General features: G+C 40.8%; 2 protein-coding genes across 2 annotated transcripts; one reads left to right on the top strand and one right to left on the bottom strand.

Annotated features, from left to right (window-relative positions):
- Window positions 1-823: 823 nt before the first annotated feature.
- Window positions 824-4,891, bottom strand: LOC149278722 (G protein-coupled receptor 142-like). The gene is made up of 2 exons (XM_089501804.1): window positions 4,753-4,891; window positions 824-1,701 (listed from the first exon to the last, which is right to left on the bottom strand). The coding sequence occupies exons 1-2, from the start codon at window positions 4,889-4,891 to the stop codon at window positions 824-826; spliced, it is 1,017 nt and encodes a 338-aa protein (XP_089357930.1).
- Window positions 4,892-14,086: 9,195 nt separating this feature from the next.
- On the top strand, window positions 14,087-18,874 carry LOC149278723 (BTB/POZ domain-containing protein 17-like). Its single transcript, XM_089501805.1, has 4 exons — window positions 14,087-14,177; window positions 15,380-15,610; window positions 17,321-17,594; window positions 17,794-18,874. Exons 1-4 carry the CDS (start codon window positions 14,087-14,089, stop codon window positions 18,872-18,874), a joined length of 1,677 nt encoding a protein of 558 aa, XP_089357931.1.
- The last annotated feature ends 27 nt before the right edge of the window (window positions 18,875-18,901 follow it).

Genomic DNA, 18,901 nt, shown 5'->3' on the forward strand with positions numbered 1-18,901 from the left:
AAAATGAATTTAGCACACAAAATCATCCATCGCTTGTGTTATTATTTTTATTTAATGTCCCATTTTTACTTTCGTCAAGTTTGTATTCCCCCGGCTTTGATATCCATCAAAGGCATCGCCCTTGAATTTCACGTGTCCTTCATTTCCCATGATTCTTCACAGTAGATTGCTTTAGAATTCTACTATCCGCTCATGTAGGGACTTGTAACCCAATTACTAGAGTCTCCCTGAATTGTCTTATCAGGTTATTACAGCCAGGGATCTGGAATGCCATAGTTGGTCTTTAACCAGGTTTATGTGTTGTTCATCTTGTTCCTGAACCATGTAAACTCTGCTTTAAAAAAGGTTGGAGCACCAGAATTTCACATAAAAACATTTGCTGTAGATCACATGCAGTGTTTATAGAACATCTCAGATTTGGAACGCGCACTAATATGGGGCTAATTATTAACGCTTCTAAACGCTGGATTCTCTTCAGCTCAAATCCCTCCAGCTCAACTGTCACTGTCCCATCTTCATTCAACTCAAACACCATCTTTTATGTCTTCCACCCGTTCCACTCATTCTTTTTATTGTCCCCACAGCAGTTCAGTGTCCCACTGGGTTGGACGGGGGTATCTTGGACCTACATCTGTAGGGTTGGACAATACACTAATTGTTGCAACATCATTACATGCATGAGGCACGTTCATACAATGTGCTGGTATGATAAACATGCTCGAGGAGATATTGGAACGTGCCTCTCCCTTTAACATATCCATTATATGATGCACCATTTGAGCACGAATGCATTTTGCAATATGAAAAAGATACATTGTGTTTCTCAGATCACCGTCCCCATGGGAATTTCCAGAGGCTTCAAAGAATTGCTGTAGCTCTCGTTCTGCTCTTTTTCTCTGTCCTTCGGGCAACATGGTCTAGGCAGCCAAAGAACATCCTTTAATGTATCCCTAAATCTCACGCTCACAAAAGAGTAAAGGAAGAAATTTACGGCAGTGTTGAGTAGGGCCAACATATTCCCGATGTCCATAGCCAGGTGAACCCTCCAGTCTTTGTTCACAGAGGACACGTACATGTGGATGATGATGACGATGGTCCTTGGAGCCCAGAGCACGGCAAAGACAGTGGTAATGCCCATAAGGATGGCTGTGGTCTTACCTAAATGGAGATGGTACCTTTTGGATTCCGTCTTTTTCCGAAGCTTACAAATAATAACGGTGTTGGTAAGAAGAAAAATTGTGCAGGGGATGAAGTATATTAAGAAACAGTGGACCCATTTGAGTATACGATCCATCAACCCTGGGCTTCCAGGATCTCGCCAAACATCGCTCCACCAATAGAACGGGATTCCGGTTACGAATGCCGAGAGAAAGACAATGGCGATGATCCTACGAGTGCGCTCGGGGTAAGACAAGGAACGATACTGCAGGGGGTAGCAAAGAGCCAAGTACCGGTCTATGGTCAAGAGAACTGTGATCCAGATAGAAGCATGATTGGAAGAGAATTCAAGAACGCTGACCAAATGTATGAAGGCGTTTGGTACTTTGCGGTGGAGTATGGCAGTTTGCAAAATAAATCCGACGAAGACAATAAAAACTTGAGTCAGAATATCTGAGGTGGTAAGTGCCAGGAGGTAGATGTATGAGGATTTCTTGGTTTTGGAAGCCAGTCTTGAAAGGACCACAGCACTCAGGAGATTCACTAGAGTGGAGAAAATAGATATGATACTGTTAGAACTAACATTCCAAGGAGCAACATCAACAAAAATTCTCTGAAATATCCAATTCAGAAAGAATTCACATTTTCAGGGGTAGCTTTGGATACAACCAAAAATGGACCTAGCTGGTCCCAGCATTCCATACGATCTTTGATATGATTAGCTCCAATCGTCAAAAAGAACACAATGCCAAACATATGGATCACTCTTTAAAGTGTCTAAAGGTCAGATTGAGTTTTAAAACTCATAGCTAGTAGTCTATATTTCTGGGAAAATATGTATTTTATATACCGAGGATTAACCCTTTGAGAAGGAACAATCCATTCTTAATAATACTCACAGGGTGATTTTGAGGTAGCAATTTGGGTAGATACTTGGCCATACCGGGATTGTTATGACTCTTATCTACTGCTAAAGTAAGATATACAATATTTAAATTATACTATTGCGCCAATATGGAGCGAATATTAAGGAGATATATATGATTTTATCCTGCGATGGCCCCAAGCATACGTGTTAATAGACATTGTGTGCCTTGTGGGATGTAGACGTTATCCTTGCAGCGTCACGCTGTGAAAGAGCACAGGGCTGCGAGCTGTCACGTCGCCTTCTCTTTGCCATGGAGATGCTGCAATGAAGTGAGAAAACACACGCAGATAACCCGTGTGCAGGAACAGGTACCCAGGCAAAGCTGGCAAGCACCTCGGAGGGACTTCTGCCGATGATGACAAGTAAAGGCTATCTATTAACTGAGAGCCAGCAACCATTAGAGAATAGAGATGCATTAATCACTAGCTGACGTTGTAAGAAATACCACGATCTTAATCCAGGGCGCCCTCTCTCCAACATGCTGGCTGAACTCGTCCCAGATCAACTTAAACAAACAATTCCCATTCGCCATTTCTGTGAATCACTGCATAGAATCTTGGTGATAAATGTGGCCGGAAGAGGTACGTTTAATTGCATTAAATGGAACAAAGCAAAATCTTTTTACCTTAAATGGGAAATGGGTCGTTATCTAGCTTTCACATTTTATTTAAAATAAATTTCCCTACTTTAGCCTGGGGCTGAGTTGCCATCTTGGACCTGAGCGCTTGGTGCGTGTAATGTACAGGATGTCCGTATTTTTACATGGATTCTGTATAACTGCGTTACTGTTGCATGTGACAGCTTCAATAAGCGCGTGTCAATGTATTAAGTCTTTATAGGAAGACAATAAAGCCTTGTATTGGCTTTCTCTGCCCAAGGCTTGTTCTGTGCTGATATATAAATTGATTTTCTCTGATCACTCGGCCCCCGGAGCCTTGAGATCGTGTAGGCGGAAGTCATAACGGTTTCATGAGGTGAGAAAGGCACTGGTTTATTAAACTCCTGGAACCCAACAGCCACTGCCTTCTGGAAAAGTATATTGTATTGCTGTGAGCTACTCTATTCCAAAATGGCGCCATAAAGATGTATGTGAGAGATGGCATTTGGTGCCCTGATCGGCCGCTGGGGACATATAGCGTTAAGTCAGGCAGCTTCCCACCAGGCATTTGCCCAGCATGCCAGATGGCCAGTCCGGGCCTGGATTAGAGATCGATTTGATGTTAAATACTTTGGGATATTATTTCACTAATGTCTGATTTAAGATGATAATTTTTTAAAAGTGTCAAATATTGCCCCAAAGTGTCGAGTAAACCATGATATCAAACATTTCACCGAGTTTTTAGAACCTTGAGAACCTTCCCAAAATCCAGGACTTTAGTTTGGGAAAACTGTTGAAGACCCAAGCTCCACCAAGTTCTGACCAAACTAAAAGTACATGGACAAGTCTGATAACTTACATTTGACCATAAGGTCACCTCTAAAAAAGATATTGTCTTAAGTTATGTCCTAGGGTCACAGACTGCTGGCCCACGATCAACGTGCTGCATGAGATACAATAGACTTGGGTTGGCTGTGGCGTACAACATATTGCGAAGTAAGACCCCACTGCTGGCATAAAACCACCATTTATGGTGGCCATATCTAGCTGTACTGTATTAAGCCTATTTTATGGTATAGCTTTGGGCATATAAGAAGTGCCAGCGTTGGAGCAATGGTTGAGGTCTTTTTGAATAATCCCCTCTGGGGGGGTACTTTTTACTCCAGTCCACATTAAAATGTCCCACATAGAGACTCGTATACTGGGGCTGGTAACCGATGCGTGTTTCCTGCATGAGATGGCAAATAATTCGGCTCATTAATCCAGCCAACTCTGTCGGTTTATATACCTGAAACAGCTTATCAGCATCTAATAACGCAATTAAGAATATTGTGATAATTAGCGGGTATCCTTCAGGTAATCAACGCACGGCAGCCAGCTGCACGTTACCACGGCGATAGAGTCCGGAAACAATTACATGATAATCACAACAGTGTTCCCCATGTACGATATGCAGCGAAAGAGGTAGCCGAGCTGCTAAAAATACAGTCCGCTGAAATTAACACCATGGCTATGTCCAGCCCTAGGCAACCATGTATTTGAGACTCCATAATTAATTCTAAATGACTCCGTCTTAGCTGTGTTGAGCCTTTTTTTTCTGATAGCATCATTTGCAGAGGCCTAAAAATAAATCAAATAGGGTCATCTATTTATTTATCTGCTACAGAAAATAGATTCATAATCTGCAGTTATAAATGACGACGAAAAGTTTAAATGGACAGAAATAAAACCTAGTTTAATTATCTCCTCTATTTCAGTCTCGGGACATCTTGGTCTATGATGGGCCAAGTCCATGCTTGCGTACAGTTTTAGGGTTCATTGATTGTACCTTGGATGTCCACACCAGGGCTACCATCCGGGGGGGGGTACAGCTGTATAGGGCCCATAGGCCTCCCACTAGTTTACCGTTTTAAAGGTGAGGACATGCAAGGTAGTTGGGATGCACAGCTGGAAGAATAGGCAGACCAGGCGGGACGAATGGGTCTGATCCGCCAGCAGATTCTATGTTTCTATGACATTAATGGCAGCATGTACACGTGGGCATTACGTTTGTCCTCGGAAGTCTTACCTGGTAACCCGAGACAAAGGAGGACGCTGTAATATATAATGGGGATGATGCCCAGGACACAGGGGGACGGGTCGGGATTTTTTTCCTGCTGCTCAGCCTCTACTTGAGGAAACTCGGTGGTGTTCTGGGGAAGGATCATCTTCATAAACCATCAGCAGAGTCCTGATAGAAAAAAACAAAAAAAATCTAAATCGGCTAAAAATAAGGATGGGAGATGAGGTACAGATAGGTGGAACGAGCCCTCAAAGGTATAACTTAAAAACCACTAATCTGCGGCAATACTTTTTTTTAGCTCAGGAACATCAAACTCTCTTCTTGAGGACCATAATCATGAGTTTTAAGAATTCCCGAATTAATTGAAGTTTTCTCTTGTATGTGGCCCTAAGTTCCAAACAGTGTTCTGCTGAGGCTTGGCATTTAAAATTAAGCACGGTTCTAACTTATATATTATTTCTCCGGGACTCGACCTGATTCCATGAATAATTCTAAAACCCGCAGCTGGTGATGACATCATTAAACACAAAGTTAAGTGTCAATTGATTTTTTTTGGTGTGTAAATTTAAGATTGTGGATCATCATCTAGAGAAATTTACTAAAATTGAATTAAATTCAACTTGTGCTCGATAGGACCCTTGGAATTAGAATTTTTCCAGATTATTTACCTATCGCAGGTAGTCAAGATTGGCCATTGCCTTTTTTGCCCTATGGAAGCCCTGATAGAGGGGGCAACAAGGGGAGAGTTCTTTCTCTCTCTTATTCCATACAGATCACAATAGCCAAGCTGTTCTTTTTGGCTAGCGCTGCAGTCAGGAACAGGTTAATTCTGGCACAGGAGGCTACACTTGACTGATCTCATTAAAACCAAAACACAAATTATTATCGATCGCTCACAGTAAATAAAGACATTAGCCATAATTGACGCTTTTAATGTGTATTTTCCCTCTCTGCTCCCTGAACCTTCGCACAGGGAGGGATAAATTAAATATGATTCATGTTTTGTGTGAGTGATCAAGACTCGGAGAGCGCTTAACCCTTTAGCAGAATACGGCAGCAAAACAGAACACGTTTCTGTCGTCTCGAGAATTTATAGAAATGTCCCTCTCATGATTCAACAATGAAGGGGGGGACTTTACACCAACCCCCTATTTATACCTAATTCACAGACTTAATAGTGGTTACGGTTGTATAATATTATGTGTTGTCAGAGTTAGAATCCCTGCTTGAACTGGTTAACCAAGCTTTTTTTTTTTTTTTTTTTGAAACATAAAATTTGCCGTGTTTGGATCAGGTCCATTCTAGTCGCCCGTTTCTCCTGCTGTAAAGACTCATACTTTAATCAGTCGTTGGTCTCGTCGTAGATTCAGGAGCCATATGCCCTATCTCATGTATGTTTAATACCCTCACTGTATTGACCTCTACCACTTCTGCTAGGAGACCATTCCAATTATCTACCAGCTTCTCAGCAAATGAAAACTCTGACCCTCTAGTGTTCGATTATAGTCTCTTCTTCTAACATTTCTCCTCCTATGAATTGAACTTCTCTCCTGTACTTATTCAAATTACTTTCTGTATGTAAATGTTTCTTCTATCCCATCCCCTCTCTCTCTCTCTTCTCTCCTCTAAGCAGGACATATCGAGGTCCTGACAGGTCGATTTGTCAGTGAGAAAAGAAAATAGAATGGGTTTGGTTACCAGAGTTGGCATTCCACCAAACATATACATCTGAATGATAAGCCAGTAAAGGGTTAGGATCTTTGAAGGGTCTCATTGAGAAAGCAGTGGGGTACGCTAACCATGAGCAACCCCAGGGCACATACATACTCCTAGATCTGGCAGATGTAGGGTGCTCTGGTCTAGAAGTCCTAGGAAGTTCTAGGAATGGACTTGGAATACATGGAACTTCTCCAAGTCTTTTGAGACAACCAGATAAATGTTCACTGGACGTTCTATGAGCTCAAAGTTGGGTTTTGGTCAACAAGTAGAGGTTTAGTGTAAAAGGCTGCAGATTCCTAACCTTATCCATTGTAAAAGAGAAGTGTGATTGCTGACTAAATTTGTGTCTAAACTCCTGTTCTCACACAGCGTTGTGGCTAAAATAAACACAATACTTCAGGTAAGTCTTTCTTTGTAGAAGAACTGCTGCCGCCGTTGGGAAATCTGGAACCGAGGATCGGCGGAGGTGACCGAATTCATCTAATAGTGGTGGGTTCATGCCTTGTAGTGACATCACAGGGTTTGTGTGTTTGAAATGAACTTGTGTTCTCATAAGTTCTTCTGGCCTTTGATGTCACATTATCACTGGACCTGCCGGGAGAGCTTTTAACCCGCAAAGCCACCCACTTTTCTACAGCATTCAGAGGAACACGTACCTAGAACTCCGTGATTGGCATTTTCCATTATCTATGATGGGACAGGTGAACACAAGCATGGATTTAGTTGTCTTACCAAAAATAAGCAAAGGTCAAGGTCAGTTGCCAATGTGACGAGACCAAAGACTAATTCACCTCCTTACATCAGAATAAAATGGGCCTACAGATGGACCAAATGGGTCTTACCTGCCGTCAAATTCTATGTTCAAATTCTTTGGGTAAAAGAGTAGAACGAGACAAAAAAAAGCAAAGAATTGCGTTATCTACATAGCTTAAGGGTCCTACTAGTGTATATTTAGTACAGGCTGGAGAATCTCTTACCTACTAGAATATATTTCTGTTTTATTAGCTAATAATACAAGACTTGATGACTGTACAATTGGGGGATATATCATCCCACCGAGGTCTCCTGTGACACACAATCTTATTGGGTTGTGCGTGCGCGGTTGCAGTAACTGCAGAGTGTGCAGGAATACAGCCAGGTCGTGTGTCTTAGATGAGCTGATCCATGTGTGATATATATATATATATATATATATATATATATATATATATTATAAATAAACATACTCACTGCCGATTTACAGTGAGGGGATCGTACACTTATCACTGTCCTATCTGATAACATCTAGATCTCTGACATAACATACTTTTCTCCTTCATACTCGCACACATGCGCATGCACACACACATACACATATGCTAATTTCTGATCAAATTATAATTATTCATATTATGACGGCTGTATTTTTTTTTGACAATTTACAATCAAAATAAAAAAATTTGAATAAAATAGACCTTAAACCTGTTTTAAATCTGTGATGTGCTGCCCACGTCTAGATAGAAGAGGGTATTACGTAGACATACAGTACGTATAGATTTGGAAGTAATACTCAAGCCCTGATACTGTTACTGTACACCGTGTAGGTCCCTCGCCAGATAGAGAACACTTGATATTAATGAATTAATTTAATGGATTTGTTGTAAGACTTCACCTGGTTTTAGAAGCATCCATGGACATATATCATTCTTTTTCATTCCCTGCACTTGAGTTGGCTGTGCCATACCCCCGCAGCGCTCCAACTCAGGGGAGAAACACTTCCCGAAAGCGTGAGATGATTGGTTGGAGTTCTCTTACCTGGTGCCTTCACTTTCTCGGAATACATATTATACGCCGTTGGCTTCTTGGTGTCGCGGAGAGCAGGATATCACAGGTACGTTCTAAGAGGCTCTTTTCCAAGCATGCTGGTTGAGGAATACAGCGGGATCTACGCTGCTAGTGGAGAGAGAGATGCTGTGTGCGTGTCAGAGGCAGAGAGGAGGTGTGTGAATGCATATGTATATGCGGGCATTCTTCCATCATCTTATCGCAGAGCCCCATTTCCCACGCTGGCCCTCTAATATACTAATATACCAACCAACACATTCATTTCCTTTAAAGATTTCATGACTTCAGGATCTGCGTGATGGCCAGAGGCAGGTAACCCCTGTACTCCGGCTGCTTTGGACTACAACCCCCATCATGCACTATGTATTCAACTGCTGGTGGACTCAATATATTCTGGCAGCTGGCTGGGTGAATGGGAGTTGCATTTCACAGCAGCTAGATGTTCGTCCTGTTTTACCCACCAGGGACAGTACTCGCATCCTTAAGGCGGCAGGCGCGGGGTTAACGGTGTAATCAATTTTTACCCCTTCAGTGCTGCACTATACACAAGTGTCCCTGGGGTTACCCACTTTCAGCAATTAAGCCCTTTAACTTTTGGGTAGGGAGGATCATGTTGCAGGTTCTGTTAATGGAACATATTTAACCCTTTGTGAACTACAGTGTAACTAAACCTGGTCCTAAGTTATCGGACTAGTGCATTATATCTGTTTTTAGAAAAAGTTTATGTACTTACCTTTTCAGCACTAAAATACTTGTTTTTTTTTTTTTTTTTTTTTTGTATTGCTTTTAGGGTTTATTGACCGAAAGTTAAGTTGATAGCGATAAAAGAATAAGCTCAGGATGGGGGAGTGAAATATCGAGGACTTTGCCCCAAAAGAGGCACAAGGTAAATATAAAAATTAGGGAATATATAAAGTATGTTTAATAAGACAAGCAAAATTAAAGGTGGCAGTTCCACTTTAGTTTTAGCCTGTGATGTAATAGGGTTCTGTAGTAGTGATGGGAACCTATGAACACCCTGATTTGATAAGCCGTCAATAAAAACATTTTCTTTTCTTTCTATCTCTATTAATTCTGCCGGGTCCAGAACTCCATATAATATCACAAAGACTAATCTGTTCATGGAGGCAAAGCAGGGACGCAGGGGGAGGGGAGGCAGATTTTAGGGACAGTAACAGCAGAAGTCCGGTATTACATAAAGTCACTTAGCTTTATCTGTTGCCATCTGTACCAAAGAAAACCTCGCATTAACACCAGGGGTTTTGCCGGGGCTTTTAAAACTACCATTAGAAATGATTATGGGAGCACTCACCCACATAACGCTATTATACCTAATAGACTTTTTTCCTGTAAATCAGGGTGTGCGGAGATAAAGGACTGGGAAGTAGGAGCTAAATGCAGAATAACATGTTAAGTGTGCTGGACAAATACGGGGAGGACATATTGTAAATGCACAGTACTGTATGTAATGGCTGATAAAACCATCTGGGTCTATACGCTAAAGCCAAATTTGAATTGCCTAGCAGGACTAAGAGCTTGATACCCCATGCTAACGTTGTCTGTTCCCCAACGCATCAATTACACCTCCCAAGTGTCCCTATTTTGGTGGCACTGTCTCTGTTTTTAGGAACCAAATCCCTTTGCCCCCCTTTCCTCCCCTGATACCCCTCTTTTCTAGGGTTCTAAAACCCACAATTATGTGTACACAGCTCACAAAGTCATTCAAAGAAACATTAGTTTGAAGGCCTATTGGTGCCATTATCAGAGTTGGAAATAAGACTTCTGCCTCTACTGAAAGAGGAAGCATACTTCAGTATGCTTCCTGTATGCTTCTTGCACATGCTCAGTAGAGCCTTTAGTAGAAAACAAAATCACTCACGGAATACTGGACTTCACACTAAAGACTCATCTGTCTATGTAACCTGTAACTGTATCCTTCCCAAGAATAAGAACAGAAGCGATGCTATGATGGATATCCGATGGATAACATCGAGAAATAAAAATATTGCCCTTCTGCGGGAAATACAATGAGACAACAATCTGGAAGGTCACTGATGATCTCGAAGGATACTGTTATGGTTGCTGGAATTCCATCGTACCATTCAGTCTAGTAATCACGTCTTTATGTCCTTTGGTTGAGTGGTTGGAGTTAATCTCCTACATCGTGTATCTGCTCTGGATGAGATGCTAGCGGTTTTTCTATTCCCCGCAGTGGGTGAGTTATATCTGGTGTCACGGAGGTGCAACTCTGGGGATTTGATACTTTAATTAAATGACATGTGGAAAGATGGACCAAGGAAGAAGAAATGTCTAATTATATATATATAGAGAGAGAGAGAGAGAGAGAGAGAGAGAGAGGTGTGAATCTCATGTGGATGGGATGATAACTATTTCTCAAGAAACTGGCCTACTATCCAGGGATTCTGTCTGTCTTGTTTTTTTTTGTGGTTTTGCTCATATTATTTACTTTCATTATTATTCACAAAAAATGTTTAGTAAATTATAAATCGATACAAATAGATACTGTATGAATATTTCTATGGCTTGTCTTAATCACAATTGGAATAAACAAGTTTATAAAAGTATATTTGAAATGCTTTTAGCAGGTGCACAAATCCACTGTAAAAGCCAAGAAAAAAAGAAAAAATGCAAATAATTTAAATACATTTTTTCTCAATATATATATATTATTTTCTAATTTTTTTGTATTTTGTAGATTGACCCGGACTGTAGTGCACCTCTTTGCTCATTCATATGGAGTAAACGAAGAGTTAAAAAGAGATTAAAGGAAGAAACACACCGTGGCATTTTTTCCAGAATTATCCAGCAGAATGCATTTTGCCTAAGCATTCATTTTAAAACAGAATTATGTTAATCCTCGTTAAAGTGATTGACTTGGTAGCGTATTGTTCCCCATGGCTGCGTGTCGGTCATTTTCAGAACCGTCTTTTCAGGAGGGTCATTGTTTTCTAGGCTGATTGTTGAGGAAAGAGCTGTTAACCTCTATCTGGCGATCATTTTATGTGGTACCCATCAATTACCCACAATAAACAAGGTGTTTACCCAACTCAAACAAAAGCAGCACTGTTCAGATATAATGCGGCTTTGATCTTGGCCTCTGTTTAATGAAGGGTCATGTGATCCCATTAGAATGACATCAGAAGAATTAACCTTTTTGGTTTCTTGTAGAGTACAAGAACCAGAGATGGGTCTCCGTGGCTAAACCTAGATCAATCAGGAGGGTGGATGGTAGAAGAAATCTAGAATTCTAATTTAGAACTTTTGTCGGCGTTTTGATTCAGATCCTGAAGACAAACACTCATTCGATGACATTGGCCACATTGGTAGTTGATACATTTGTTTTCTAATCTACTAAATCCTGTTGTGTCTGGTTAATTTCTGCTGGAAACTTGCCATTGCCGACCTTGTAGGACCTTACTGTCGATGAGATGATTTCACCACCAGGAGTGTTGGATAATGGACCTACTGGCCGGTGTCCTTATTCTCGTCTCTCGTTGCTAGGCACTGGGGAATGTTTTGTACCATCAGTTGGTCTGTTATCAAGAAAATACTCACCTGTTATCACTGCTTCTCCCTCGGGTGTGATGAGGGAGCTCATTAAGCCTGGTGACTGCTGGTTACCACCACTTGGCCATTAATTAACTACTTGAGTCCTCGATTGTGGCCTGTTGCAATGGATCAAGCCATGTTGTTTGAGCTTTACCCCTACAGCTCTCATCATGAAATTTGTCATCAAGCAGTATGCAAGCCTTGAGAATCAGAGTAAATTCATCCTTTTTTGTATTAATATTATAAAAGAATCCTTGCACTTGCTTAATATGTTTTTAGTATGCCAACTGTATATTGGGATGGACTTAGTATATCTTTAGGGTCTCTTCAGACTTATGCTTATATGATGAGACACAAGAACACTGAACTGTTGGTGGAACAGGAGGGCCGTGGTGGAAAAAATATTGTGAGTGATTATATATGAAGCGCGGACCAAGTTTTTGTAAACATGGCCAACACCACCTACGTGTGCTGGAGCTACCAAGGGTCCCCTTCTCTTATTGCATACTTTGGCCATATTCTAGATCACAGTAACTAGCTCACTTTAAAAGTTCTAATTCAGTAATAAGAATTTTTAATAAATTAACTTTTTTTAATATATTTTTTTTTTATATTTTTTTTTTGTTTTTCTGGATTGTATTAAGTCTGAGAAATCCAAAAATTCTGGCACAGCTGTAACATATAAAGGCTGATTTGTACAAGCAGAAAAAGATCATTATTTCGGTTTGTCGTCTGTACGAACTTTGTCAGGCATGTGTTACGTATATATATATATATATATATATATATATATATATATAATTTGCAGTCTTTTAGGTTATTTTCTTTTAAATTCCTCATAGGCAGATGATTGGAGATTCAAGAAATATCTTTTCCTGGTTATCTAGTGGCATCTAGTGGATATTGTGGGTTATGCTGCATTGGTCTATATATTTTTTGCTGGGGAAACCAACAATTCTGTAGAAAATACTGTTTTCTGTATTCCGTGTTTCTAGCAAATTAAGGGATAAAATTAATTTCATGTTTTATAATTTATTATTCTATTGGGTTGGAGCCATTTTGTCTGTTTAGGACCCGCCCCTCATTCTTGCTTCATGAAAGCACCACACTGCTTTATGGAATTTACTTCCGGTTTAGTATATTGGTCATTCTTAAATACGTATAGATACACAGAATAGTTGGCATTCTTGATGACATCGGGAGATTGAGGATCTATGCCATTTTGTCCATATTTTATTATCATGTAGGATCATAAAGAATTTGGTGCGATCATGGTGTTAATGTGGTCTTTTATTAATTTTGGCAGATGTATGAAGGTTGCGTTCACTCTTATTTCATGGTACCCAAGAATAATTTGAAACAAGATGGTTAAGTTTAGAATTAAAAAAATCATCCTTCGCTCATTTACTTTAGCAATTACCAGATATATACCAAAGTGAATGAAATCTTGTAACATTTTACATTTATTTCTGGCACGTTGAGTTCCCTGTACATCCTTTTGGCCTCGGGCTGTTGGGAGCTCTGTATCAGCTGGCATTTTTGTTCAGATGCTCTAGGCAGTGAACGGGTTAAACATGGAGGCTGGCAGCAGCTGTCTGCTCTGGGATGCGGACAGTTGGCTGGGAGAAAGTTGGCCCTCAGGACAGCCACGGTTGACAGTTTGTGATCAATGCACTGGGAGAACGACTGGGTGAGCTTTGGACGAGGACATAGGAGGACACAGTCATTAACTCCATCGTGGCAGAAAGCCGTAGACTGTGCATACGCTGTGTGTGTGTTTGTGTAGCGTGTACGTATGTATGTGTGTTTGTGTGTTAAAAGCGTACTCATGGCATTCTTCCGTGTTCCAAGGTATCTTAAAGCAAAAATGTATTTTGGCCCATGTTACTTTGTAGCAGGATAAAAAAAAATACAAAGTGCCAAAAATGAGGATTATATGCATCTTCTTTAAGTTGATCCGTCTTTAAATATAAAAGCATTATATCAACTGGGGTGCATCTTAATGGGACGTTTCAGACTCCTCGTGGAACATGTTGAGTTCCCGCATCTTGAACAAAGTAGTAAATTATCAAGGTGTGATATGACCTGTGAGCTGCTTTTAAGCCACTTTAACTGTGTGGTACTTTGGCTTGCGTAACTAAGTATGTTTTCATATTTTCAGATACCAGCTACCCAATTTTATGAAGTAATTCCATAGGCGATTTTCTAAAGGATTAGCCTGGATCCCATGATCCGCCTACTTCCACGGAAAGGAGAACAGCAGACGGCGAGATCCTCTGTGTATGGCACCACATCCAGGTCTCCGTTTAAAGTCAAGGGTAGGTGACAACAGGCTTGGTGATGGACATTTGACTAAATGTTCCAAGGATTTTCAGAAGCCTTGACATGGACATCTACCACTGATCTATATCACCCACAGTGTTAGCCAGTGAATTCTCCAAGTTCTCCAAGGCATCAACTTTTAACAACCTTACTTACTACTCGATGCCTGCAAAGTTAGGTGCCTACAATACTTGCGGTAATATGAAAAATATTTAGTTTTCCCTTTTCTATGTGTGTTCCTGAAACCTGCACTGACGGTTCTTTGTTAATTCAGACCGATACGTATGCGTGTGGCCTCCTTTGCCACATTAAGATCTTGTCTCGCTGCCATGAGCCCTGTTTGAATACAGAGGATTTGACTGACTCTTCACGCCTTGCTGCATCTCAGAGTTAATGGTGGAACAAACATGTGTGCCAATGTGACATTCCCGCTGGCTGGAGACACGGCGCATCACCCCAAAGGGGTCTGCTGGCTTTTCTGTGTTTGTGGATTAGACAGTCCCTAGAGACTGATTCAAAGCTGACCCAGACTGTCTCCCCTGGGGTCCGAGTCTCCATCTGCTAATTTCTCCCATGAATGCAAATTGCAGCTGCCCCCTCCTAACGTACCCAATATTGTGACTACTATACAGCCGCTATACATTATGGGCTATCATCATCTGGCTTTAAACTTTATTTCAGACATAAAAAGTAGAACCCATAACTTTTTTTTTTTTTTTTTTCATGTTTTGAAAATACATTAATCTGCCCCAAGACCTGCACAGCCCCCCCTGTCCTAAATACTCCCAATGGGTTTCATTTTTCCAATATTGTTCATGTTTAACCCATTGGGAAGCTCCATATTCTTTGCGTGTTTTCCATTGTTCTTTGGCCACTCACATGTATCTGCTTGTAATAGTTTGATTATATGGCGCCAATATGGATCTTTCTATGTTATCACATTTTAGGAATTTGGAATTATCGTATGTTAGCTTCCTAGTCTCTTATCCCAAGTTCTGTTGAAGCACTTGGTAAGAAGGTATCGTTGACATCCATTCATAGGGCTGGTTTGATTTTATTATCCATCCGCTGCTTTCCTAACCTCTTCCTTGGACAGCTAAACCTCAAAATGATTATTTTTAATTCTAAAGATTTGGTCTCAATCGACTTGATTTTTATTTTGAAAAGCATCTGTCGTTCTTTTTGTATTCCGACACAGGGTGTGAAAACGATCCTTCCAACCTCCTGAGCTCCAAACATCGTATCCCACGGCAACAGCAGACTCCCCGGCTACGCCAATCGGTGAGGAGCAGCAACCCGAGAGGACCTGCATCCCATATAAAGAGGAGGCATGTTATCGCTGCCAGGAATCGTGAAGGGGGCGAGGATAAAGGATGGAACGCGGTAGACCACCCTGCGATGGCAAAAGACCAAGTTGGCCAACCTGGATGTACCTCTTGCTGTTAGCACTTGCAGATGCAGGTAAGTTATTTATAAAAATTTGTAAAATCACAAAGCGTGGACAATTTGTTGAGGTCTCCTAAAATGGAACCTATGGGGGAAGAGTATAATATACGATGTGGTACATTCAATGTTGCGGTAGTAAGAATAAGTACCTACATTCTGAGAGGTTGTCATGCCATGAACCAAACACTACTTCGCAGGTACCAATGACACGTCCCTGTGGCTTTTGGTGTTTGGGTCTAACTAATTTTAACTTTAAGATCTATCGGCTCTACATGTTTAGTGGTAAGAAGTGATTTAAAAGTAATATGCTCAACGCATTGAATGTCAAAATAATTCAGAATAAATAGTTTTAAATCAACTATTTGCTTAAAAAAATGTATTATCACTGGGTAATTGTTTTAAAATTCACCTAGCAATATTATTAGCTGATAATAATTACTCTTTAAATTCATTGTCCGACCATGATGTATACTGTCCAAAAATAAAAAGAATTTAGATGCTATAGGACTATTAACTCTTTGAGCACCACAGTACTTTAACTCGTTGAATAACTGAGGGGTGTTGCAAAGTGATGATCAAATAAATCCTATGGGAATCCTTGTACAGTGTATGTGTGTGTATTTTATATTGAGATATATAATATATGTGATATATATAATTTTATTGCATATGAAAATATTGGTATTTTTTGTCAAAAATGTTAAACTTCTTTTCCAACTATGAAAGAGTTACAGGGGACAAATTGTGGACATTGTTGTGTATATTTATATATATTTTTTTTATTATAAAGAGATTTCCAAAGAAAACTCTTTCACTGTGTTATTAAATAGTGTATTTGTACTGCCTCCTGTGAAAAGATCTTAAATAAGGCTTTGTGTTTTGTCCAGTTGACTTCTAAAGCCAAATTTTAAGGGAGCGGAACAAGGCGGTCGGGGGGGCAGAACACTTCCTTTTACTGCTGTGCAAAAAGCATTGAATATAATCAGTCACTGGGCTGGAAACCTCTTTATACTGTCACTTTCCAGATGGAAATGAGCCTGTGATGGAGAACGGTCTGAAGAAGGGATTTGTGTGGCTTGTAATAATATGCACAGATCAAAATATCCCAAACTGATACCCTGGGAACCACAAAAAACTACCTTCTAATACACATAAAGACCATGGGCATCTGTATGTCCACCATGAGCACCAACATTGCTCATGGTGGATATTTTATTGATGTTCTATGGAGCTTCACAACCCTTGCCACGAACACTGATGACCTTGTACAGACACTTTGCTTATCCCTGATGACAGGGTACATACTACCCCTTGTAAATTCCCTAACAATGCCACCATATTCTGCCCCAACACATGGATAAGGTTAGCAAAATTGTGTGCAAGTACCTATATTCCACCTATGAGCAGCCATCACTTCCTTCTCTCTCCACCCAAATACACAGGCATCAGGACACCCACCTCTCCCTTTCTCCTAATACACAGAACTAGTCAATGCCTGGAAGAAGACATGACTTGTAGCATCTAGGAAAAAAATCTTTCCGTATGTGCTACATCAACATTACATTGTGTCTGACAAGAATAATCACAAAACAAATACTAAAAGTTAAAGTCTCTAAGATATGTCGTTTCTAGAAAAAAAGTGAGAACAAAGAAGTTGTGATATGGACTTTATGAAATTTATTTTCCTACGCAGCCCACAAAGATCCCACCAGCGATGCCTCAGCAGCTGTCATCAACCACTCTTCCATGCTCATCCACCGTCTGCAAGACCTCCTCCAAAATGGCAACTCCAGCGACACCACCCTGAGGGTCCGCTCTATTAACTCTGATGAGGTGAAGGTCATCCACACCCACCAACTGCTTCTCACCCTACAGAGCGACGTCTTTGAAGGGCTCCTGGTCAATCAAAGCGTAGTGACTCTACAGGAACCTGCTGAGTGTGCTGTCTTGTTTGAGAAATTTATAAGGTAAAAAGTTACATTCTAATGCATTAATGGTATTTTAAAGAAACCAAAAACGTACTTATGGGCTTGTATACACTCTTATACCCTTAGCTACTGGCAATTGAGTCTGTGGAAAGTTTTGGGGTAAATCATATAGATAGGGGCATTTCTCTGTTTTGAAGTACTTACTAGTTTGCAACTTTTTTTTTTTTTTTTTTTTAAGGTACTTTTATTGTGGTGAGATCTCGGTCCATTTGACCCAAGCTGTCCCACTTCATCGCTTGGCCAGCAAGTACCACGTCGCAGCCTTGCAGAGAGGGGTTTCTGAGTACATGAAAATCCACCTTGCCAGTGAGTCGACCCAGGGCCATGTTGTGAGCTGGTATCACTATGCCTTGAGGATGGGTGATGAGGGTCTACAGGAAAGCTGCCTCAAGTTCTTGGCATGGAACCTTTCCACTGTCATAAGCAGCAGTGAATGGGTGACCGTAAGTGATGACCTCATGGTATCCTTAATTCAGCGGTCGGATCTAGTGTTGCAGAGTGAGCTGGAGTTGTTCAATGCGGTGGAGGAATGGGTCAGTAAAAACAATCCAGATGTACCTATCATCGAGAAGGTTCTCAGATCCATCAGATATGCCATGATCTCTCCGAGTCAGCTTTTCCAGATCCAGAAACAGTCAACGGTGCTGGTTACGTATTACAGCTCAGTCCAGGATCTCTTGTATCAAGCTTTTCAATTCCATTCATCATCTCCTTTACACTTTGCCAAGTATTTTGATGTTAATTGCAGCATGTTTGTTCCTCGGAATTACCTCTCTTCCTCTTGGGGGTCACAGTGGATCATCAACAATCCAGCCAGAGATGACCGAAGCCTTAGCTTTCAAACCCAGCTAGGACCAAGCAACCATGATTCCACTAAGAAGATTACATGGAATGCCCTTTTCTCTCCACGGTGGCTTCCTGTCAGCCATCGACCCGTTTACTCTGAGTCCGTGCCAGGAACTTCTCAATCCAACAGATTAGAAGAAGGGAGACCTCGTCTGGTGTTGACTTCTGCCATGAGTGGTCTGGACTTTGCAGGTGTTACTTTCCAGAAAACTGTATTGGTTGGTGTGAGGAGACAACAGGGAAAAGTGTTTGTGAAGCATGTCTACACTGTCCACCAAAGCACAGAAGAAGTGTCTGACTTCTTGGTGCATGCTGACCTTCAGAAACGAACTTCAGAATACCTGATAGACAATTCCCTGCACCTCCACATCGTCATCAAACCCATATACCACTCTCTTATCAATGCCAAGTGAGTCTATGCTTCAAAGAAAAGCTTGACC

The sequence above is a fragment of the Sceloporus occidentalis genome, unplaced genomic scaffold, assembly GCF_023333645.1.
Source record: "Sceloporus occidentalis isolate IW3139 unplaced genomic scaffold, rSceOcc1.0.p SCAF_182, whole genome shotgun sequence".
NCBI lineage: Eukaryota > Metazoa > Chordata > Lepidosauria > Squamata > Phrynosomatidae > Sceloporus > Sceloporus occidentalis.

What these genes read in the sequence shown, in the direction of transcription:
- LOC149278722 (XM_089501804.1), bottom strand. Translation starts at nt 4,891, where the DNA reads ATGATCCTTCCCCAGAACACCACCGAGTTTCCTCAAGTAGAGGCTGAG. An exon ending in CCTTTGTCTCGGGTTACCAG is followed by an intron (nt 1,702 to 4,752) that starts GTAAGACTTCCG and finishes TCTCCACTCTAG; the next exon opens with TGAATCTCCTGAGTGCTGTG.
- LOC149278723 (XM_089501805.1), top strand. Translation starts at nt 14,087, where the DNA reads ATGATCCGCCTACTTCCACGGAAAGGAGAACAGCAGACGGCGAGATCC. An exon ending in GTCTCCGTTTAAAGTCAAGG is followed by an intron (nt 14,178 to 15,379) that starts GTAGGTGACAAC and finishes ATTCCGACACAG; the next exon opens with GGTGTGAAAACGATCCTTCC. An exon ending in TTGTTTGAGAAATTTATAAG is followed by an intron (nt 17,595 to 17,793) that starts GTAAAAAGTTAC and finishes TTTTTTTTTAAG; the next exon opens with GTACTTTTATTGTGGTGAGA.